Source organism: Saccopteryx bilineata, chromosome 5 (genome assembly GCF_036850765.1).
Source record: "Saccopteryx bilineata isolate mSacBil1 chromosome 5, mSacBil1_pri_phased_curated, whole genome shotgun sequence".
NCBI lineage: Eukaryota > Metazoa > Chordata > Mammalia > Chiroptera > Emballonuridae > Saccopteryx > Saccopteryx bilineata.
The window spans coordinates 214440125-214464233 of record NC_089494.1 but is presented as its reverse complement, the minus strand read 5'-3'; the positions used below and the strand labels follow the sequence as shown (position 1 = coordinate 214464233).

General features: G+C 37.0%; 1 protein-coding gene across 4 annotated transcripts in view; it reads left to right on the top strand.

Annotated features, from left to right (window-relative positions):
• YTHDC1 (YTH N6-methyladenosine RNA binding protein C1) overlaps window positions 1-24109 on the top strand; it is a 42804-nt gene that overhangs the window by 5651 nt on the left and 13044 nt on the right. For 2 of the 4 annotated variants that reach the window (XM_066279195.1, XM_066279194.1), the window contains exons 2-9: window positions 10388-10489; window positions 10855-11183; window positions 11302-11722; window positions 17784-17873; window positions 18319-18372; window positions 18917-19011; window positions 20659-20767; window positions 20855-20972. In XM_066279195.1, coding sequence (XP_066135292.1) covers window positions 10388-10489; window positions 10855-11183; window positions 11302-11722; window positions 17784-17873; window positions 18319-18372; window positions 18917-19011; window positions 20659-20767; window positions 20855-20972 — 1318 coding nt within the window. The remainder of the gene's footprint in view (window positions 1-10387; window positions 10490-10854; window positions 11184-11301; window positions 11723-17783; window positions 17874-18318; window positions 18373-18916; window positions 19012-20658; window positions 20768-20854; window positions 20973-24109) is intronic. The other 2 variants (XM_066279196.1, XM_066279197.1) reach the window with 1 other exon arrangement.

Sequence of the window (24109 nt, the reverse complement as noted above, 5' to 3'; positions counted from 1 at the left end):
ATGTGGGAGTCTGTCTCTCTGCCTCTGTGCCTCTCACTTAAAAAAAAAAGAATGAATGCATGGATAAAAAAGGACTGTGTATCAGATAATTTTCTACACTGATATCCCTGGAGTTTGTGGCCTTCCTGGGCCAGAAATTTCAATATTAAAGTGGAAAGAGTACTGCATTTGGATTCAGGGTTGTGAGATATCAGTCAAATCATCTTAATTCTGTTGTTTCATTTTGGAATTTGTTAGCAGTACGTAACCTTCTAAAGGTTAAACTACTTTGAAAGCCAGATTTTTTTAAGTTCCCATGTTTATCTCAAAGGAAAATCTCCCAAACAATAGAACTCAAACCTTGGTTCTACTAACATTTTGTCAGTTTCTGAACAGGCTCTAAAAATAATGATTCCTTTTTTTTTTTGGATTATTTTTATTTACTTATTTTACCTCCTATATCGCCAAATCTGAATCTTTACACAAAACTCAGTTTGCTAATACTATGTGACAACTGAGATCTTGCTAGCTTGTACCAGTGAGCTTAAATGAAGTACACACACACACACACACACACACACTATATATTGTGAATGCAAAATGTTCGCAGATGATTACACTTCTACAGAGGACTCCAGCTAGCAGCATTTTGTTTTGTTTTTATTTGAGGCAACATTTAAAAGTCAGATAATTGTAAGTATATGAATATGTGGATTCTCTTGAAAATTTGGAATATCTGACAGCATGGTGCTTGTGTTCTGTTAAGGTAGTTAATCCACTTGAGTTGAATAGCATTATCCCCTTTAACATTCCTGCTCTTTCACAAAAAACCGTATGTACTAAACTGGAAGTTTTGTGTTCCTATGCCTCAGTATTTATTGAACTAAACCTTCAACTGAATTCCAGTTATTTAACATCAGTGTTATTAAATGGAGTTACAGGCTTATATGCATTTTAGTTAGTCAGATAAAGTGCTTGTTTAATACAATAGGGCAGGGATCGGGAACCTTTGTGGCTGAGAGAGCCATGAACGCCACATATTTTAAAATGTAATTCCGTGAGAGCCATACAACGACCCGTGTACGTTATGCATTATCCAATAAAAAATTTGGTGTTGACCCAGAGGACAGCTGAGATTGGCTCCAGCTACCTGCAACCATGAACATGAAAGGTAGGAAGTGAATGAATTGTAATACATGAGAATGTTTTATATTTTTAACGTTAATTATTTTTTTTAATAAAGATTTGTCTGCGAGCCAGATGCAGCACATCTGGCTCGCGAGCCATAGGTTCCTGACCCCTGCAATAGGGGATGGTGAGTAAACAGTAAAAAAATAAAACAACCATCATGGTCCATGATGAGGCAGCATTAGCAAATACACTGATTTATCAGGCAATATACTCATATTTTCTAATGCCAGACTTTCCCGTATCTTACCTTCTCTATACCTTTAAAGAAGACTATTACGACTGCTCCAGCTAGCGGTTTTCAGGTGAGAGTTTAGGCCCCTAATGATCAAACAGAGCTTTAAAAATAAAAGGGTGTGGATTTTTTTGTTAAATATGTTATATTTTCAATATTCATTTCATTGATTTTTTTTTTCTTTTAAGAGAGAGGCAGGGAGAGATAGAGACAGAGATAGAGAGACAGACAGGACTTGATCTGTTCCTTTATGTACCCTGACTTCTGTGCTTTAGTGTGATGCTTTAAACAACTGAGCTATACCATCCAGGGCTATTAGTTTTTTCATAACTTCAGAGTTTTCAAAAACAAAGCATTTAAGAGCTAAATTTATCTTACTGTCTGTTAGTGTATAACTTTTAGTTGGATTTGAATTTTAGGTTTAAATGGAAATACTCTGTTTAATGAAGCATTCTGTGCTTCATTTGAACTAATTCATTGCACTGATGTGAAAAAATTCATTTTGAGGTTTTAAAATGATTTTTAAGACTGTATAGTTCTTTATATAGACTTCCCCCCCCTCCAAGAAAAACATATAGTGAAGTTCTTTGTAACAGAAAAGCTGCATTGGAGTTATTTTTATATATACAATGTGTCCGTAAAGTCATGGTGCACTTTTGACTGGTCACAGGAAAGCAACAAAAGACGATAGAAATGTGAAATCTGCACCAAAAAAAAGAAAAACTCTCCCAGTTTCATACCTATTCAGTGCAGTTCAATGTGGGCTCACGCACAGATTTTTTAGGGCTCCTTAGGTAGCTATCCCATATAGCCTCTACAGACTCATCACTGACTGATGGCCTACCAGAACATGGTTTCTCCACCAAACTGCCCGTTTCCTTCAACTGCTTATCCCACCGAGTAATGTTATTCCTATGTGGTGGCACTTTGTTATAAACGTGCCGATAGTCACGTTGCACTTTGGTTACGGCAGTGGTTTTCAACCTTTCTAATGCCATGACCCCACAATACAGTTCCTCAGGTTGCGGTGACCCCAAACCAAAAAATAATTTTGGTGGCTACTTCATAACTGTAATTTTGCTACAGTTATGATTCGGAATGTAAATACCTGATATGCATTATGTATTTTCCGATGGCTTTAGGCAACCCATGTGTTTTGGTCGTTCGACCTCCGCCAGGGTCGCAACCCTCAGGTTGAGAACTTCTGGGTACGGATTTGAATTTAGCGAGCCACAGAACACACTGAACTTTCCTCTGTACCGTCCACATCTCGACTGGCATGGCCATGGGCTGCTCCGCTGTATACATGGTGTTACGTCATCATCTGCACATGCGCACATGTTGCCACATCATCCTACAGAAACTGGGAGGGATTTCCTTTTATTTGGTGCAGATTTCACATTTCTATCGTCTTTTGTTGCTTTTCTGTGACTGGTCAAAAGTGCACCATGATTTTACAGACACACTATATAGTACGTGAGTTGCATGTTCATAGGCCTCTTAACCTGGCATTTGCTCTTTGTTCATTTACCTTAATATTCCTAGGTTGGGTTGCTTCTGTCAAAGTACTATGAAGCAATTTAACATATACATATATTTTTTCAGAATAATCAAGTTAAATTTCAAGACAGTGACTTAAAACATTTATTAAAGTAATTTAAAGTCACTATAGAGAACTTGTGGCTGTCTTTCTCAAAATACTTTTTTCTTTTTTTTTTTTTTTTTTTTTTTGCATTTTTCTGAAGCTGGAAACAGGGAGAGACAGTCAGACAGACTCCTGCATGCGCCCGACTGGGATCCACCCGGCACGCCCACCAGGGGCGATGCTCTGCCCACCAGGGGCGATGCTCTGCCCACCAGGGGGCGATGCTCTGCCCATCCTGGGCGTCGCCATGTTGTGACCAGAGCCACTCTAGCCACCAGAGCCACTCTAGCGCCTGAGGCAGAGGCCACAGAGCCAACCCCAGCGCCCGGGCCATTTTTGCTCCAATGGAGCCTTGGCTGCGGGAGGGGAAGAGAGAGACAGAGAGGAAGGCGCGGCGGAGGGGTGGAGAAGCAAATGGGCGCTTCTCCTGTGTGCCCTGGCTGGGAATCGAACCCGGGTCCTCAGCACGCTAGGCCGACGCTCTACCATTGAGCCAACCGGCCAGGGCCTCAAAATACTTTTTTCAAAAAGAATATGTCAGTGATGATTGGTCTCTAATAGCAGTAGCTTCTGAAAATATTAAAATAATCTTCCTTCATGACTAATTCATTCTAGATTGAAAAATGAATTAAATACACTATGCAGTTTTTCTAGTCAATGAAAGAAGAGGTCAGAGGAAGCAGCTTAAGTTAGCTTTATAACCCATTACTATCAATTCTCACCTTGTATAACCAGATTTCAGGTTTTAAAAATACACATTACATTTATTGTTAAAATTCTTAAGTATAAACTAAAAAAAACTGATGGTAGTTTTGGAACAAACATCAGCCAAGTATTTGACACCTCTCCCAACAATAGATGAAGTCTGGTCTCCTCTGAACTTGGTAGTCTTTTGTGACTGCCTGTGAATTAAAGCCTGTGGTAGTGTTGCCGGCTTTTTTTTTTTGCCTCATCCTTTCTCTGTTGCAAGCTGTATGTCTTTAGAGCCTTAAACCACTGTGTAAGTAGTCTGCCTATCCTGAAGCTGCTATGGTGGAGAGTGACCACAGAAAGAAATTCCCTAGAAGGCCCAGCTAGTTTGAGTCTTCCCAGTCTAAGTGCCAGCCATACATGTGAATGACCAGGCCTTAAGATGATTCTAGTCCTGGAAACCATCATACTGCGTCATACGAGCAATCTACCTAGGTTTAGCTCCAGAACCATAAGAAGTAATAGTGACTGTATTGTTTTAAAACACCAAGTTTTGGGATAGCATGTTATACAGCAATAGATAACCTGCACTTGTACATATTTGTCTTACTGAAAAATTTTGTGTTTTAGACCAGATTTTGTATATCGCGTACCCTATTAACAAAAGGTTGTGGTAGGCAAGGTTTATTAGAATCTGATATTGATAGGGAAAGGCTTATAGCTTAAAAAACTCATCAGGAGATTCAAATAATTGCCCCCGTTTCTTACCCCAAACACTGATATTTTTATTCTAAATGCCTGTTAGGAGAGATGAGGAAACGAGCTCAGACTGGAATTTTCCCAAGGATAGCTACCTCTTATATGATAACCTGGGTTTTCTTCCAAATTCAAATCTCATCTCCTTTGTGTTATCTTTCAGTATATAAGTAAGTGGTCTCAGTAGTGGGAGAAAGTGGCTTAAAATGTGCTAATTTATATCAAGGTTGGCAAACTTTTTGTAAAGGGCCAGATAATAAGTAATATTTTAGGCTTTATGGGAGCTACATAAGGTCTTTGCCATGCTTTTTATTTTTAGCCTTTATGGAAACCTTTCTTTTCTTGCAGGTCAAAAACAAGCCAGATGCTGAACTTGTCCTGCGAGTCTTAGTTTGGCATTTTTGTAATTAAATCACAGTTAACTTATTGATAGGATGGGCTGTAATACAGATAAAAATGTCTGGAGCATTAAAGATGCTATGGTTGATCTTAAAGTAAATTTAAGGTGCTATAATGTTGGTAATACAGAGCTTTCTGGAGCACTAATTTGAAATTAATCTACTAGTGCACTATCTTTTTAAATTTTTTAATTTGATTTTAGAGAGAAACATCGACTTGTTCTCCTTATTTATGCACTTGTTGGTTATTTCTTTTATGTACCCTGACCAGGGATTGAACCTGTAACCATGGTATATTGGGATTATGCTCTAACCAAATGAGCTACCTGGCCAGGGCCCACACTACCTTTTAGTAATATGCATTTCTCTCCCTTACACTTGCTTAAAGGTGTTTTTAATGTTCCCCACCCAGTTTAACCCTAGATTTAGGAAGACTAAATTCCATATGTCTCTAGACAAATATGTTTGATTAACTTGAACTTTTGAGCTTTATTTCTTGATCTGTAAAGGAATGGACGATAAAACATATACTATGTGTTTTATATGATATTTATGGAATATGTGAAAGTTATAAAGTTAAAAAATAAGCATTGATTAATATACTATATGTTGTCTTTAGAATTTGTAGCTACTTTCTAAAACCATCTAGTTTCTGGATTTTCCTTAATATTTATTTGTTTCAACCTTTTAAATAAAAAAATCCTATTTAGTAATAGGGAAACCATAATTTAGGCATGTCTGTAACTTAAGTTGATTTAAAATAAACTTCATAATTCTATTAGAATTATCACATATGAAGTATATAATTTCATTTAGGTTCAAGCTTTTAAGTTGATATTTCTAGTTAAGAGCTAGTGATTTCATGAAAAGAAGTAGCCTGTTTATCTGCTATTTTGTTGTCATAGTTTTAAGTTTTTCTTTTTCTATAAATGTATTTTGTCAAGAAATGTTGGAACTCACCTTTTTTTTAACTGACTAGAGAGGTTTTACATAAGAATTATTAAATATCTTTAAAACTTTTTTAGATCAACTTTTTAATTTTTTTTATTTATAATGTAAAGTCTAAAATTGTTTGTCACCATTCAGATCTTGAGGGAATTTTCTTCTTAGTGAAAACTAATAAATTCAGAAGGTGACAGAAATTGGCTTATTTGTATTTTAAACATTTAAAAATAGCAAAAATTTAGAAATTAATGTAGTATGTATTCGTTTCAGGAAAATACATAGTAAAGTACAGATAAACATTTTACCACCAAAGAAAGCAATTGCTTGCCATTCCTGGCATATGTACTTGTCAGCTGTTGTTAAATAGCAACTGTGTCTAACTCCAGTTACCTTTTCTCTTTCCTTCCTAATTTTGCTTTCCTTCTTATTATTCCTACATTAATAATTTTCTCTTCAGTCACTGATTTCTGGCACTCTTTGGAGGATTTGAATCTCATCTAACCTGCTTCAAGACCACAGGGTAATACCCAAGTTTAACCTTGCTAAACTTTGAGGGTCTTTGCTCTTTGGCTGGAACCATAAATTGGCCTATCTCATCAGTTTGCATAACTTTATACTTCTCTTTGCCACACCTGAAATTTGAAAAAATATTTTTGATATTGGAATGCTTGGTATTGAAAAATTTTACCATTAGATTTAGTTCATTATTTTAAAAAAGTCAGTGTAAAGTAAGTAGTAAATATTTGCAGATATTTCTTAAGATTTACTTAGTCGTTTTAGACAGGGTAGGGGTGGGAATGGTGTGACAAAACAATTCTGAATTTTTATGATCATTGAATAGTGTGTCAGTTATAGCAATAGTTTCCTTGTCTGAACAGCTTATGCTTTTATAGTCCATACCAGCTGCCTCATACTTTTTTTTGTTTGTTTTACAGAGACAAAGTCAGAGAGAGGGATAGACAAGGACAGACAGGAAGGGAGAGAGATGAGAAGCATCAATCATCAGTTTTTCGTTGCGACACCTTAGTTGTTCATTGATTGCTTTCTCATATATGCCTTGACCGCGGGCCTTCAGCAGACCGAGTAACCCCTTGCTCGAGCCAGCGACCTTGGGTCCAAGATAGTGAACCATGCTCAAACCAGATGAGCTCATGCTCGAGGTGGCAACCTCGGGGTCTTGAACCTGGGTCCTCTGCATCCCAATTCGACACTATCCACTGTACCACTGCTTGGTCGGGCTCAAACATTTTTTTATTGTGCAACACATCAATTTCTTTTTTTCTTATTCAGTGAGAAGAGGGGATTCAGAGAGACAGACTTTCACATGGACCCCACCTGGGATCTACCCAGCAAGCCCACTAGGGGGTGATGTTCTGCCCATCTGGGGCTTCACTCCATTGCTTAGCAACCAAGCTTTTCTTAGTGCCTGAGGTGTAGGCCATGGAGCCATCTTCAGCACCCAGAGCCAACTTGCTCAAAGTGAGCCATGGCTGCAGGACAGGAAGGGAGAGAGAGAAGTGAGAGGGCGAAGGGTGGAGAAGTAGATGGGTACTTCTCCTGTGTGTTCTGATTAGGAATTGAAACCAGGACATCCATACACCGAGCCAATGCTCTACCACTGAGCCAACTGGCCAGGGCCTGTTTTTTTTTTCTTTTAACTTTATTGATATTAGATGAAAATAATAGCTGTAACAATAATACAAAATATTTTTTTTTTACTTTTTAGCCATATTCTACAAATGTTAACATTTTGTCATGTTTGTCTTTCTAATTCACATTCTCACGGTGTATAAGTGTGAATGTATGCATGTAGACACACTTTATTCCTGAACTGTTGGTCAGTTTGTAGACATGATGCTTCTTTGCGGCTAAATATTTAAGTATCTATATCAGGGATACTCAACCTTTTTATAGTTACTGCCCACTTTTGTATCTCTGTTAGTAGTAAAATTTTCTAACTACCCACTGGTTCCACAGTAATGGTGATTTATGAAGTAGGGAAATAACTTTATAGAATTTATAAAGCAGAGTTACAGCCAGTTAAAGCATATAATAATAATTACTTATCAAGTACTTTGTCGGATTTTCGCTAAGTATGGCAGAATAAATCTTTATAAAACAACTTATTATAGTTAAATCTATCTTTTTATTTATACTTTGGTTACTCTGCTACCGCCCACCCTGATAGCTGGAATGCCCACTAGTGGGCGGTAGGGACCAAGTTGACTACCACTGATCTATATCATAAAAATTAGAACTGACTTCTGTTTAACTGTAATACATACATTAAAATCAGGAAATTAACATTAATACTTACTGTGATCTACAGAGCTGACTTAGAGTTTATTCGTTTTCCCAGTTATGTTTCAGATCAAGTGCTGTATTCAGTTAACCATATTACTTTAATCTTCAAACTGGACTATTTCGTTTTCATGGCATTACATTTTTGGCTGTTCCCTAGTGAGGTGTACACATGTTTCCATACTGATTTATTGTGCACATTTTAGGCAGTTACAAATCTTAAAAGATTTTTTTAAAAATTGATTTTAGAGAGAGGAGAGAGAAAGTGTGTGTGTGTAGAGGGGGAGGAATGGGAGGCATCAACTCGTGGTAGTTGCTTCTCATAATGTTCCCTTGACTGGGGGTTTTAAACCAGTGACCTCAGTATTCCAGGTTGACACTTTATCCACTGTGCTGCCACAGGTCGGTCTAGGCAGTTATAAATTTTAGAAATTAATAGTGAATTTGAGATACAAATATAGGTGTTTTGACATTTGCTTTCTGTACCCCAGTATATCCTTCCATATTCTGTGGGGTGTATACTTCTGGCTTTGTAGAGCAGGGCTCTGTATCATGTCCTTTATATTATTTTATACAAGTTACCATAGTTCCCCATATGTAATATGCTCCCCTGTATAAGATGCACCTTAATTTTGGGGCCCAAAATTTGAAAAAAAAAATGTATTACATAAAGTTATTGAACTTAAATTTTATCATAAAATTCATACAACTCTTCATCACTGTCGAAATTCCCATCCATTAGCTTGTCCTCATCTGTGTTTGATGACAAATCACTGTCTTTCATATATTTCCTCATCCTCAGTTCCATCTATGGCATTTGAAATGCCACACTTCTTAAATGACTTGACAACGGTCTCAATCTTGATATTATCTTAGGATCATTTCAACCAGGTACAAACTTCTGCAATAGTTGGTTTCTTTACTCTTCCTGCTGGTGTCACATTATCCCCGGAAGACTTCATCCGTTGGTTCCATTTGTCTCTCATGGCAACTTTGAAGGGTTTGTTAATACATCAAAAAGTTGGAGCTGGGATGTCAAGCCTCCAGGTATGATGACAAGTTTTGTTTTTTGCTCTACATCAATCTCCTTTGTGTTTTTTGTTATGTAAGAGCCCACATAGTCTGCTTCTCCAAACTTGCCCAAACCAGATCTTTATCCCATCCTGATCCATCCAACCCTTGTCATGAACTTGGACAATCACTCCTTGAGAAATGTCTTTTTTTGTCATTGTTTTGCATTTGAAAATCAGCATAGGAGGCAGCTTGGTTCTGTCGGCACAACAAGCTTGCTAGAACAACTGTATAATGGCTCTTCTCATGTCCACTTGTCTTCACAGTTACAGTTTTCACCCCCTTCTTATCAACAGTTCTGTTACTTGGGACATCAAATTGAAGGGGACTTGTCCATCTTTGTAATCTGTCCCAAGTCAAACTGATGTGCCTTCTGACATTGAATGACAAAATGATGAAATTCAAGCTTTTAGGCATCTTTTGTGCAAATCTGGTACGTGTACGCATGCTTAGTACATCCCATCTCATGAACCTGAAGCACCAATTGTGTCCACCTTTGAAATCAGTAACTTTTTCATCAGCAATTCTTGCCTCATGCTGAACCATCTTTGTGGACACAGGAATTCCAGTTGCCCTTTGCTCTTCATTCCCTCTCTAAATCAGGCCATTTTGCTGACTTGCCTCTCATGGCCTTCTTCTGCCATGATGTTTTTAATAGGGTTTCTTCTTCCCGTAGCCAGTCTTGGATTGATATCTCAGTTGGAGGAAGACTGAATTTAGGTTCAGCAGCACAATTTCCATTCATTTTTTCACACTGGATCACTTTTAACTTGAATTCAGCACTATACGAAAATCTTCTTTGAGCCATTTCTGGGCAGAACGTGGCAAAATGTAACCTACCGTAATATATTGGTAACAAGTGCAAAATTGAACGCAGAGACAAGCACAAAAAAGCTGAAAATGCAAGAAAAAATACAATGAGTGCAAAAACAAGCATGAAAAAGCGGGAAATGCAAGTTAAAAAAATCTATAACCACTATAAGATGCACCCAGTTTTTAGACTTCAAATTTTTAGAAAACAGGTGCGTCTTCTACATGGGGAAATACGGTATTTTTATGTCTTCATCCTGAAATGAAAGCTTCTTTAGGGTTATGTTCTTATACTTCTGCAGCCTCAACATATAGTGCTCAAAATTAAATGCTTAATGATCATCCCTATTTTAATTTTCTTGCTTTCAGATGGAGAACTTAATGTTTTAGATGATATTTTGACTGAAGTACCAGAGCAGGATGATGAACTGTATAATCCAGAAAGTGAACAAGATAAAAACGAGAAAAAGGGTAAGATTTCTATTATTTTTGTTAAAATAACAGTGTATATAGATTTAATTATTTAAGAACATGACTTTGCTTTTATATGTTTCATGAGCCATTATACTAAAAGTATAATTACAAATAGTGGTAACTAATTCCACATGAAGAAGTGTAATCTTTTTTTTTCAAATGTGTGAAACATCTCAAATAGATGGATTTATTCTAAGGTTTGAAAGCTGCATTTTCTTTATGATTAACTTTGGAAGAAAATTACTTCAGAAGATTTTAAATAGGCTTTTTTTTCTCTCTCTGATATATAATGTCTGTTAATCTTTGGCGAAATAAAAGGACTACCCAAACACTTATCTGTCATTTTCAATTGTGTTTTTAAGGATCAAAAAGAAAAAGTGACCGAATGGAATCTACTGACATCAAACGACAAAAGCCCTCTGTTCATTCAAGACAGTTGCTTTCTAAGCCACTGAGCTCATCAGTTAGCAATAACAAAAGAATAGTTAGTACAAAGGGAAAGTCAGTCACAGAGTATAAAAATGAGGACTATCAAAGATCTGAAAGAAACAAGCGTCTCGAAGCTGATCGGAAGATTCGTTTATCAAGCAGTGCCTCCAGAGAACCTTATAAGAGTCAACCAGAAAAAACCTGTCTGCGGAAAAGGGATCCTGAGAGGAGAGCTAAATCCCCCACACCAGATGGTTCTGAGGTGATAATTATTGCAGATATGAAACAAAGCAGTTCTTTTTGATGCTTTAGAACTATTTATTCACTCTGACCTTGTCTGTTGTATGACTGCTGATTCCCTTTTCTTTTTTAAACATCAGAGAATTGGGCTTGAAGTGGATAGACGTCCAAGCAGATCCAGCCAGTCTTCTAAGGAAGAGGTGAACTCAGAAGAATATGGCTCTGACCGTGAGACTGGCAGCAGCGGTTCTTCTGATGAGCAAGGCAACAACACTGAGAATGAGGAGGAAGGGGTGGAAGATGTGGAGGAAGACGAAGAGGTAGAAGAAGACGCAGAGGAAGATGAAGAGGTGGATGAAGATGGAGAGGAGGAGGAGGAGGAAGAGGAAGAAGAGGAGGAGGAAGAGGAGGAGGAAGAGGAAGAATATGAACAGGATGAGAGAGATCAGAAGGAAGAGGGAAATGATTATGACACTCGAAGTGAGGCTAGCGACTCTGATTCTGAATCCGTTTCCTTCACAGATGGATCTGTCAGATCTGGTTCTGGCACAGATGGATCAGGTATGATTTATATGTAAAAGTTTGTCCTTTTTTTAAAAAAAAAATTTAATTGGTTTTATTCTTGAACATGTTTAAACTGAATTATAAAATTTTCAAGGAGTTATGGAGGATGTTAATAAGATTGTCTTGTGATCTTTTTTATTTTTAATTATAAGCCTTTGGGTATTATGAATTCATTTGAATAAGATTTACATACATTTGTAAAAGTGTTTCCCAGCTTGATTGTAGTGTATTCTAAATGAACATAATAAGCTCAGTATTTCTCTACAAGGAAATGTATTTCAGATCTTGATGATATAAATTCTTAGATTTTCATATCACCAACAGATAATTTAAACACTGATGTGCTTGAAATGTATTCATTGGCACCTATGCACTAGGTATTACTATATCTTCATGTTAAATGCATCTGGATTTTCATCATATACTAATAGAAAATCAAAACAGCTCTATTTCTTTTTCTTCCTTTTTTTTTTTTTTTTGACTGGTGCAGGATCTCCAGAGGGCTGTGTGTAAAGGTACAAGATGGAAAATAAGAGTGTATAAAATTCTTGTAGTTGAATTGGTTAAGATCTGTTTTAGGTCGTTCCTTTATTACTACAAGTCCTACTACTTATCCCTATTTGATTTCTGAGACGTAAGTGTAAGAATGGTGGTTTCAGTCACTAGGCTGAGGAATCCCTTTTAGGGGAGAAATTCAGAGGGTATAACAAGGGAAATTTAGGGTACTTAAAGATCTTTGGTCACTGTGTTATATAAAGGTGCAGCCAGATATGCTACATAAGCAAAATGTATTAAACATTGAATACAAGGAAAATTGTATTCTTTTGATATATAGGATAATTACATATTCATTTTATAATTTCATTATTTTAGGTACATTAGTAAATCAGTTTTGTTTTGTTTTTTCAAGTGAAAGGAGGGGAGATAGACTCCTGCATGTGCTCCATCAGGATCCACTTGGCAAGTCCCTTACAGGGTGATGCTCTACCCATTTTAGGCCATTGGTCGGCAGTTGAGCTATTTTTAGTGCCTGAGGCTGAGGCTCCTTGAGCCATCCTCAGCATCTTGGGCCAACTTGCTCAAACCAGTTTAGCTATGGCTATGGGAGGGGAAGAGAGAGAAAGAAAGAAAGAAGGGGGAAAGGAGGGGTAGAGAAGCAGATGATCCCTTCTGTGTGTTCTGACTGGGAAATGAATTTGGACATCCACACGCTGGGCCGATGCTCTAACCACGGAGCCAACAGGCCAGGGCTGTAAATCAGATTCTTGTTAGAGTGTAGATGATAGAGTATAGCTGGCTACTTTGTAGAGATTGACAACCAAATTGCTTTCAGCCATTTGCTCACTGGAATTTTTAAGTTTGGGAATTTAAACAGGTTTTTTGTAAAGGATTAAAGAGGTAAATTGAATAAATGAATAGTTGGGTTTAATACAAAAACCTTTTGAAACTGAAAAGATGTATCTTTTTTAATTTATAATGGATAGAGAACAAAAATTGTAATAGCAATATGAATGGATGTTCATTTATTTTGGAGGATGTATATAAAACCCATGAGGTTAGAAACAGTATAGGAATTTTAAATGTATCCGTGGTAGAAGCTTTTTCTTAGATTTGAATGTTTTATCTTGTTTAAGTCATATAAGGGAGACTTACATCAAAGGGTTGGACCTGAAATCTGCATTTTTAACAAGTTTCTAGATAATGCTGATACTTTATAGCAAGATACTTTTTTTTTTTTAATTTTTATTTTATTTATTCATTTTTAGAGAGGAGAGAAACACAGAGAGAGAGAGAGAGGGAGAGAGAGAGAGAGAAGGGGGGAGGAGCCGGAAGCATCAACTCCCATATGTGCCTTGACCAGGCAAGCACAGGGTTTCGAACCGGCGACCTCGGCATTTCCAGGTCGACGCTTTATCCACTGCGCCACCACAGGTCAGGCAGCGAGATACTTAATATTATTTTTGTTGATAGGATATTTTAAATTGAATGGTACCCAATAGTTTTATAAAACTTTGACACCAAAACTGTTAATAGAAAATACACACACACACACACACACACACACTTAGTATATAGTATACAGTTTAAAAAGATATGTGGAACATGTTCTAGAGACTCAGTTTAGTATGCATTTAATAATATTTTTATCATGGAGTAGTTTCCCTTTATAATAATATGTAAAAGAAATAATGGGCCCTGGCCGGTTGGCTCAGTGGTAGAGCGTAGGCCTGGCGTGCAGAAGTCCCGGGTTCGATTCCCGGCCAGGGCACACAGGAGAAGCGCCCATCTGCTTCTCCACCCATCCCCCCCTCCTTCCTCTCTGTCTCTCTCTTTCTCTCCCGCAGCCAAGGCTCCATTGGAACAAAGATGGCCCGGGCGCTGGGGATGGCTCCATGGCCTCTGCCTCAGGCGCTAGAGTGGCTCTGGTTGCAACAGAGCAACCCAGATGGGCAGAGCATCGCCCCCTGGTGGGCATGCCGGGTGGATCCTGGTCGGGCGCATGCAGGAGTCTGTCTGACTGCCTCCCCGTTTCCAACTTCAGAAAAATACAAAAAAAAAAAAAAAGAAATAATGAAGTAGATTTGGGACTCTTTGAATAAGAGATGGCAATTTTTAAGTACAAGGGATTACAGCTTAGTTTTTGTGCCATTAATATTTTAGGTTTCAGTTTACCTTGTTTTTTTTTTTTTTCAGAATTTTTAGTAACTTTATAACTTTAACAAAAGTGACTCACTTTGATGCTTGTTAAAGATTTGTTAGATGATTTTCATTGTTCTTTTGACCTAAGAATAATAAAAATGGATGGGAGAGGGGATCATAAACTTAAGAGCAATGGTTATTTATATAAAAAAAGATGAAAAATGCTTGGAGATTCTCATGGTAATGCTAAATTTAACATTACGAAGAAGCAGATAGAATTATATGTTGTTACTATTTTTTCTGTATTATTTTTGTGAGGGGTCCCTTGAGTACTTTGAACCATAATGTTTTTAAAAAATTAAATTTATTGGGCCTGACCCTGTGTTGGTGCAGTGGATAGAGCCTTGGACTGGGACGCAGAGGACCCAGGTTTGAAACCCCAAGGGTGCTGGCTTAAGCGTGGGCTCATCTGGTTCGAGCAAGGCTCACCAGCTTGAGCCCAAGGTCTCCGGCTTGAGCAAGGGGTCACTCGATCTGTTGTAGCCCCCAGGTTAAGGCACCTATGAGAAATCAAGGGACAACAAAGGTGCCACAATAAAGAATTGATGCTTCTCATCTCTCTCCCTCCCTGTCTGTCCCTCTCTCAGTCTCTGTCTCTGTCACAAAGGAAAAGTTTATTGGGTAACACTGGTTAATACAACTTTATAATGCACCACCCAAAAGACTAGTTTCCTTCTGTCACCATATATTTGTCCCCCATAAAGTATTATTTTTAAATAGCAACAAGAGATTTGTCATCCTTAATTATCAATTCATAATGGTTAGACTCCTATATATTCAGAGAAAAAATTCAAAGAAACAAGGTAGGATTTTTGGAAGAAATAATGTAACAAATTTTTAACAAGGTTTTATTTTTTTAATCTCTTTCATGTGGGATGTCGTATTCATTGATTGAATGAATCAGTACCTACTATGTGCCAGGCACTGTGTATAGGAATGTGCAGTTGGTGAGCAAAACAGACCTTTAGAAAGAGATTTGGGATTTGACACAATCCCCTGTTCCTCATTTATTTGGTTTAGGTTCTCAGTCATTTTGTACTAAAAGATTCAGTCAGTTTATAAAGTTTAGGTATCATTGTTCAAAGCCAGCAAGCCTGGAAATAAATGCTTTTCTCTAAAGCTGGTTATTTAAAATAATAATTTTGCCCTTGTGGTTGCTGGCTTTAAATTGTCTTAGCTTTGTAATTGTTCCACTATGTGTGTCTTTGCTCTCCCTGTCAGCTCTAAGGAAAATTGGCATCATTTACAAGCTTCTTGTTACATCTATTTGGAGAAGCAATTATTTGTAAATTACAGAGGGAAGATGCTTAAACTAAAAGAAAATGAACTTAGGATGTCTTTGGAGTTTTCCCTCTTAGACCTAGAATCCCCTTTAAAGAATAGTGGTAAACTATCTTTTCTATTAGCCCAATATGACTAGCACTTAGGGTCTGTACTTTCTTCCTCTTTCTCTTTCTTCCTTCGTCTTTTCTTTGTCTTTCTTCCTTCCTCCTTCCTCCTTCTCCCTTCTTCTGCTTATTGATTTTAGGGAGAGGAGAGAGAAAGAGAGAAAGGCAATGGGGAGGAGTGGGAAGCATCAACTTGCAGTTGTTGTATGTGCTTTAACCTGGCAAGCCCAGGTTTTGGAACCAGCGACCTCGGCATTCTACTGTGCTATCACAGGTCAGGCAGGGTTTGTACTTTCAAGTTAGAGGACGTGCATTTTAAACTAGGTTCTACTACCCAGAAACTGTGGGACATTGGCCAAGTTGACTTAACCAACCTCTGTAAATTGAGGTTTCTTTTTTTTTTTTTTTTTTTTTTTAATGCAAATGGAACTATGTATCTCATGAGCTTGTTAGGAGGATTAAGGGAGGTGATACATAACTTCGATTTGAAGATTAAGAACAGTAATCCAGGAAGGAAATGGTCAAAAAGAGTGGAATTGAAGACACAAAAGCAAGAAATGACCACCAGAAGGGTGTCATTAAGTTATTGTAGTGTTTTTTTCTCTTAGACATCTAAGATAAAATGAGTCGGAATTGTGATAAGACTAATAGTATATATACATTTATTTATTTTTATTTATTGATTGATTTGAGGGAGAGAGGAAAGGAAGAAGGAGAGAGAGAGAAAAACATTTTTTGTTTTTCCAGTTATTTATGCATTCTTTGGTTGTTTTTTATATGTGCCCTGACTACTGTTCTAACCTTCAATCTTGGAGTATCAGGGTACTTTTAACCAACTGAGTTACCTGCACAGGGCTGATATACGGTATACTTTTAAAAAAGAGGATCTAGAATCGTGCAACCTGACACACAGAAGGGAATAAGTAAATTTTATTGAAAGAAAGGTTGGGTTTGCTTTGCAGATTTTTTCCCCCTCTTGGAAAACTATTCAAGACTTCCTTTATTTATAGGACAAATAGTTCACGTTATAGGCAAGTGTTTTTATTTTACTGGAATTGGTTGGAGAAGCAACAAAATGTCCTTACTTTCTGAACAGTGTCTTTGAAATGGAACTCCTCATTCTGAGGTAATGGGGTGATCAGGGGAGAGAGTAGCAATGATTAACACTTAGGGATTGTGCAAAAATTATGACACAGCCTGACCAGGTGGTGGTGCAGTGGATAGAGCGTCGGACTGGGATGCAGAGGACCCACATTCCAGACCCTGAGGTCACAGGCTTGAGTGCAGGCTCATATGGCTTGAGTGTGGGCTCACCAACTTGAATGTGGGGTCACTGGCTTATGTGTGGGTCATAGACGTGACCCCAAGGTTGCTAGCTTGAGCCCAAAGTCACTGGCTTGAGCAGGGGGTCACTTGCTCTGCTCCCCCCCACTCCCCATGGCCAAGGCACATGAGAAAGCAATTGATGAACAACTTAGGAGCTGCAATGAAGAATTGATGCTTTTCATCTCTCCCTTTCTGTTTGTCCCTCTCTGTCTCTGACACACACACACACGACCATTGGTGGCATGGTAGATATAGTGTAGACCTGGGACACAGATATCCTTGGTTAGAAACCCTAAGGTCACTAGCTTGAGCTTGAGCGTGGGCTTTGTTGGTTTGAGTGCTGGCTCACCCGGTTGAGCATGGGATCATTTACATGATTCCAAGGTTGCTGGTTTGAGCTGAGAGATCACTGGCATGAAGCCCAAGGCACCTCACCCTCCTGGTCAAGGCACATAGGTCGCAATCAATTAACAATTAACTAAAGTGAAGCCTCTGCAAGTTGACAGTTCTTACAGTATCCCTCCTCCTACCCTCTCTCTTCCCCTGTTCCTCTCTCTCTTAAAAAAAAGGATACATAATGATACATTCTTTCTACCTATACCTGTTAAATTTTTAAAATATTTTTTTTTTGAATTTTTTTTTAGATGAGAAAAAGAAGGAAAGAAAGAGAGCTAGAGGCATCTCTCCAATTGTATTTGATAGAAGTGGAAGCTCTGCATCAGAGTCATATGCAGGTATTCTCATTTTACCTTTATTTGCAGTCATATAAGACTGATTCTAATGTAATCTGCTGTAGAAAATGTGTGGAGGCTGTAGTTTAGTGTGAACTTGTTGATGGCATGTTCAGTGTAATAATTCTAGAGAAAACTAAGCTTTTTCTTATTTTAATCCTGTTCTGTTACTGCTTACGTGGATTCACTTTTTTTTTCTTGGAAGATGATGATTCAGTGACTAGTTTTCTGAGTGGGAAACTGTTTGAATAACCATTATTTAAAAACAAAATCCAAACAACCCAAAAAGGAAAACACTCGTACACATTGAGAAGTATATTTTTTTGTGTGTGTGGGTGCGCCAGGAAGAATTTGTCTTGAATAAGAATTTTATGTGACAAGACTGTAGAAATTTTGTCTTATTTCTATAAAGGCTCAATCTGAACAAATGTACTTTGGCTAAATACAGGTTCAGAAAAGAAGCATGAGAAATTATCATCTTCCGTTCGTGCTGTCCGAAAAGGTATCATTTAAATTTGAAATTGTTTTCATTGCATGCTGCATAAAGTCATTATTTTGCCTTATTGGTTCTTCATTAATAGTTGGTTTTAATTTAGTAATGTTCTGATATATTAATGAAAAAAATAATCTTTTACATAGAGAGCTCCATGTTCACTAACTGCAATTTAGAACAGTAGCAAATACCTCAGGATATGTTACTAGTTTGGGGGCACAATGGCTGGTATATATTTTTTAATAGCATAACAGTCTTATCAATCTTGAAGAGAATAATCAGATGAAATCTATGAAATTTGTAACCATTTTGATACTTAAGTATGGATCTGATATATCGGAACATCACTGGATTAGGTTTACCTTATTGCAAAGTACTGGTTCTTAGCTTTGCTTTATTATGTCTTGGTGGCTTAGCTTTACAGTTTGAATGGGTGATTATGAATTTTTAAAAGTTTAGCTGGGTTGTGGAGGGCTAATTTCAGTTAGTACAATTTATACTCCTTTATATGATATTGACCTCTTATTGATCAATTTGGATTTCTTTTTTACAGATCAAACGAGTAAACTCAAATATGTCCTACAGGATGCAAGATTTTTTCTCATAAAGAGTAACAACCATGAGAATGTGTCTCTTGCCAAAGCTAAGGTATTAGCATCACTTCTGTTGAAATTATCCTAATTTTGAGAATTTTAAATGGGAAGGACAAACTGGTTAGCATAACGTTCATTTTCATAAAAGCTTTAAAGATCCAGAGTCCAGTTGCCGTTTAAGGTCTGCCTTGTGCTTGGTTAGCCAACCTGATAGTAATTTGAATTTTACATTTTTTAAAGACAATTTTAGTCAGATATTTGATATTAAAGAATGTATATGTATTTGTACTGTAAAAGATGTGTCTTGATATGTTTCTATTTTCAATTGCTAATTATTTGTGCTAACACTTTTTAAGAAGTTTCTTTAACCAGTTTCTTATATTGATGTTTGTGTTCTATATACTTTGAGATCTTTTTGAAAGTATTTATTTCTTTATGGAGAGTTTATTTTTAGAAGTAAAATCAGTTGGATTTAGTAGAAAGGAAAGAATTAGCTTAATGGCTCACACCAGGCTTTACAAAAAGGATATGCCCAGTTATTATAGGATATTGTAAAATAATAATTTTCTTTTTATTATATACATTTGTTACGCCAGCTGTTATATTCTTATCTTGTAGAAGTTTTTTCTTCAACTGGAGTGGGTTTAGGCAGAAGTAATGAAGCACTTCTTGTAAATGTGATCTCGTTTGTATGAACAGATTAATTAAATTAGAGCACTTGCCTTACCTTACCATTTTCTCTCTTTTAGTCATTCATGAAGAAATAATTGCTTAAAATGCTTCAGAAATTATATTCTAGCCCTCTGTAAAGAACACAGGCCTCTTCAGTAAAGCTATTGATACATAAAAATTTAAACTTAAGGGAAAAAAACTAAGATATGTTAGTAACTTGACTTACACAGTAATTTTTAATTATTTTGTTAGTCACAGTTTTTCAAGACAAAAAATGTGTACATGTTGTGATTCACCTTTAAAGAACATGTTTTACCAATAGTAAATGGATAATTGTAGGTGATTGTTTTTATTATATAGAATTCTAGCCCATAAGATTTGAATGCCCCCTCAACCCCCAAGTGTGTTTACTCTGGTTGTTTTAATGATTTTGTTAGGGTTGGTAATTTTCTCCATATTTTTTCGGAGGTCTTTTTTATTTAATGATTTTAGAGAGAATGGAAGGTAGAAAAACATTGATTTGTTTCATTTATTTATGCATTTATTGGTAGATTCCTGTGGGTGCCCTTACCAGGGAGGGATTGAACCTACAACATTGGCATATCAGGACAACACTCCAACCAACTGAGATTGTTAAAAAATCTGGGCTTCCTGAGTTGTTAAAAAATTATATTACTGCCTGACCTGTGGTGGCTCAGTGGATAAAGCATCGACCTGGAAATGCTGAGGTCGACGGTTCGAAACTCTGGGCTTGCCTGGTCAAGGCACATACGGGAGTTGATGCTTCCAGCTCCTCCCCCCTTCTCTCTCTCTGTTTCTTTCTCCCCCCTCCCTCTCTAAAAATGAATAAATAAAATTAAAAAAAATTATATTACTTTGACAGCTTATAAATAAGACCTTTTTTATTATGGCTTACTTGAATTTAAAGTACAACAATATCAATATCTTTTTTTTTTTTTTACAAATATAATTGAAACATGAAAGATTTATACTAATTACAGTATGTATGATCTTTACATCATTTGTATAGGGTGTATGGTCCACACTGCCGGTAAATGAGAAGAAATTAAATCTTGCATTCAGATCTGCAAGGAGTGTTATCTTAATATTTTCTGTTAGAGAAAGTGGAAAATTTCAAGGTAAGAATAAAAATAATTTGGAAATATAAAAACATTGATTATACTTTGTTAGCATTTTTATATTATGTTATAATTTGATTACCTTAGGATTTGCGAGGCTTTCTTCAGAATCACATCACGGAGGATCTCCTATACATTGGGTGCTTCCAGCAGGAATGAATGCTAAAATGTTGGGAGGTGTCTTTAAAATTGACTGGATTTGTAGGTAAGTTTTAAATATGGACAATTAAAGTTGCCATGTTTTGAATTAATGGGCTACCAGTTTGGAATAATGTTAAAAATCTATAGCAGGGATCGGCAACCTTTTTGGCTGAGATAGCTGTGAACGCCACATATTTTAAAATGTAATTCCGTGAGAGCCATACAACGACCCGTGTACGTTATGCATTATCCAGTAAAAATTTGGTGTTGTCCCGGAGACAGCTGTGATTGGCTCCAGCCACCCGCAACCACGGACATGAGCGGTAGGAAATGAATGAATTGTAATACATGAGAATGTTTTATATTTTTAACATTTTTTTTATTAAAGATTTGTCTGCGAGCCAGATGCAGCCACCAAAAGAGCCACATCTGGCTCGCGAGCCATAGGTTCCCGACCCCTGATCTATAGTTTTTTTTGTTTATCAGTTTCTCTGGTTTTTTCTTTTTTGTTTTATTTCTTGGCTGATTTGGATCATGGAATTTAACGTGAAAATAAAAATAACATTGGTATACTTAGCTTGACTTGTTTACTACCTTTACAATCTAATATATACTAACAAAAATTGGGATATTTCAAAATGAATATGAAGCGACAAAATATCTCCTAATTTTTGTGAGCAGTGTAGGTTGTGAAGGTCATAGGTTTGTTTAGTCAAGAGTTTTTATGTATTTATTATATTTATACTTTGTATTAGTAATAAAGCAGTACATTTATCATGAACTAGACAGTTGTTTGGAATGCATCTGCATGTATTTATGTAATTTTAATGATTTAATGTCATTTACTGTGGAATGGGAAAAGACTCTTACTTTGCTAACATTTTTGAAGTGACCAATGTAGTTGTGTACCTGTATTTTGGTTTTAAACAAGTTAGCAAACTAAGTTTAGTTAGCATTGGTATCTTTTGAAACTTGAGTAATTAAGGTTCAAATATGTTTATTAGAAAAAGATTTATTTTAAACACAGTTATTACAACTGTTATATCCTTACTGCATGATAATACATTGTTTAAAAAATGATTAAAGAAGTTGGTTTAGTTGACATGAATAAAATTTGAATGCTGCATAAAATGGACAGTCTCCTGTGGAAAACTGAAAAATGGAGCAGAAGGTAGAAATCTTTTATAGAATAAAGAATTAAGAAGAGACAAATAGGAAATAACCTAATTGGTTGTGTGTCTACACCGTCAGTTATGTGGTATCCTGGGCAGCTTCATTTTAGGCCTAGTTATTTAAACAGATATACTGTAGAGCTAATTATTTAAGTGAACTTAAAATGGCATACACTAATTTATTATCTATAAAATTAATTATAAAAGTTTGCTGAAAGGGACCCTGCTATTGTTCTGTAATATTGGCTTAAGAATCAGCTTTTTTCTTTTCTTTTTTTTTTGCTCAGAGACAGAGAGATAAGAAGCATGAACTCTTAGTTGTAGCACTTTAGTTGTTCATTGATTGCTTCTCATTTATGCCTTGACCAGGGGGCTCTTGCTGAGCCAGTGACTCCTTGCTCAAGCCAGCGACCTTGGGATCATGTTGATGATCTCATGCTCAAGCCAGAATAGCCCACGCTCAAGTCAGCGATCTCGGGAGTTTTGAACTTGGGTCTTCAGCATCCCAGGTCAGCTCTCTATCCAGTGTGCCACCACCTGGTCAGGCAGGGAATTGGATTTTTTTTTTTTTTTTTACCTTTCCGAAGCTGGAAACAGGGAGAGACAGCCAGACAGACTCCCGCATGCGCCCGACCGGGATCCACCCGGCACACCCACCAGGGGCGGTGCTCTGCCCCCCAGGGGGCGATGCTCTGCCCATCCCGGGCGTCGCCATATTGCGACCAGAGCCACTCCAGCGCCTGAGGCAGAGGCCACAGAGCCATGCCCAGCGCCCGGGCCATCTTTGCTCCAATGGAGCCTTGGCTGCGGGAGGGGAAGAGAGAGACAGAGAGGAAAGCGCGGTGGAGGGGTGGAGAAGCAAATGGGCGCTTCTCCTATGTGCCCTGGCCGGGAATCGAACCCGGGTCCTCCGCACGCTAGGCCGACGCTCTACCGCTGAGCCAACCGGCCAGGGCCAGGGAATTGGATTTTGATGGGGATGGTGGAACTGGATAAAAATAAAAAGAGAAAATGCTGTTCGTATTCAGGAAGGCAGGCTAGCCCAAGGAAGAACATGGAAACAGAAACTTTAGGGTGGAATGATATGGGTAGGATAGGAAGTCATTGTTTCATTAAGTAGATAATAAATAGAAGACCAAAAAACAAAGATGAAGGGTAATATGCCCAATCTAAGGAGTTAAATCTTTACTGTGGGACAGTGAGGAACTATGAATGCCAATACGTAGGCAATGGGTTTTTTAATTGAAGTTCATAATTTTTAGAATTAAAGTTGTAATTAAGTTACAGTTAAATTATCAGTAAAATTAAAAATCTGGAGAAAACAAGATGCCAATTAATTATTACAGAGATAGACATTATTATTTGGATAGATAAAACTAAAAGCCTAAGGACAAGCCTTTTTAGTCTATGTATGCTTTTATGACTAGAAACATTGCTGTCACTGGAAAACATTTGGAGATGATGCTTTCTTAGGAATAGGAGGAAAAGTGATCACCCAGTTTTAGATTGGTTGTAGCAAATTTTTTGAAAATGAATTGTTCTATTAACTTTATTTTGAAATTATTAAGGAAATTTTTTCCTGAATTTTAAAAGGGCTTTATTTATAGATAATTGTTTTCATATTCCTCGTCTTTGATTTATTGGCTTTTCCAAGTTGTTTGAAATGTATTTTGCAACAGAAGAGGTGCAAACTCAAATCATTCATCTCACTAATATTTTGTACACTCTTGAGCCATTCTTGATGTGTGAAGTAAGATGTGTATTAGACTAAGAATCCTAGTCTTTCAGTAACACCTAGTGGGCATGTCTATCACTCACGACCCGCTTTTCTCATCATTCACACCACCGCAGAGCATAACACCTTGTTACTGTAACTTCAGATATACTTTTTTTCCATAAATACCAGATTTTTTCTTAAGGTTTAAAAATGTTAAATGAAATATTAGCATTCAGTATTCATCTTTAAGAAAATTTATGGAAGATTAAAATAAGTGGTTATATAGCTTGTCCACTGGACCAGATACTTACT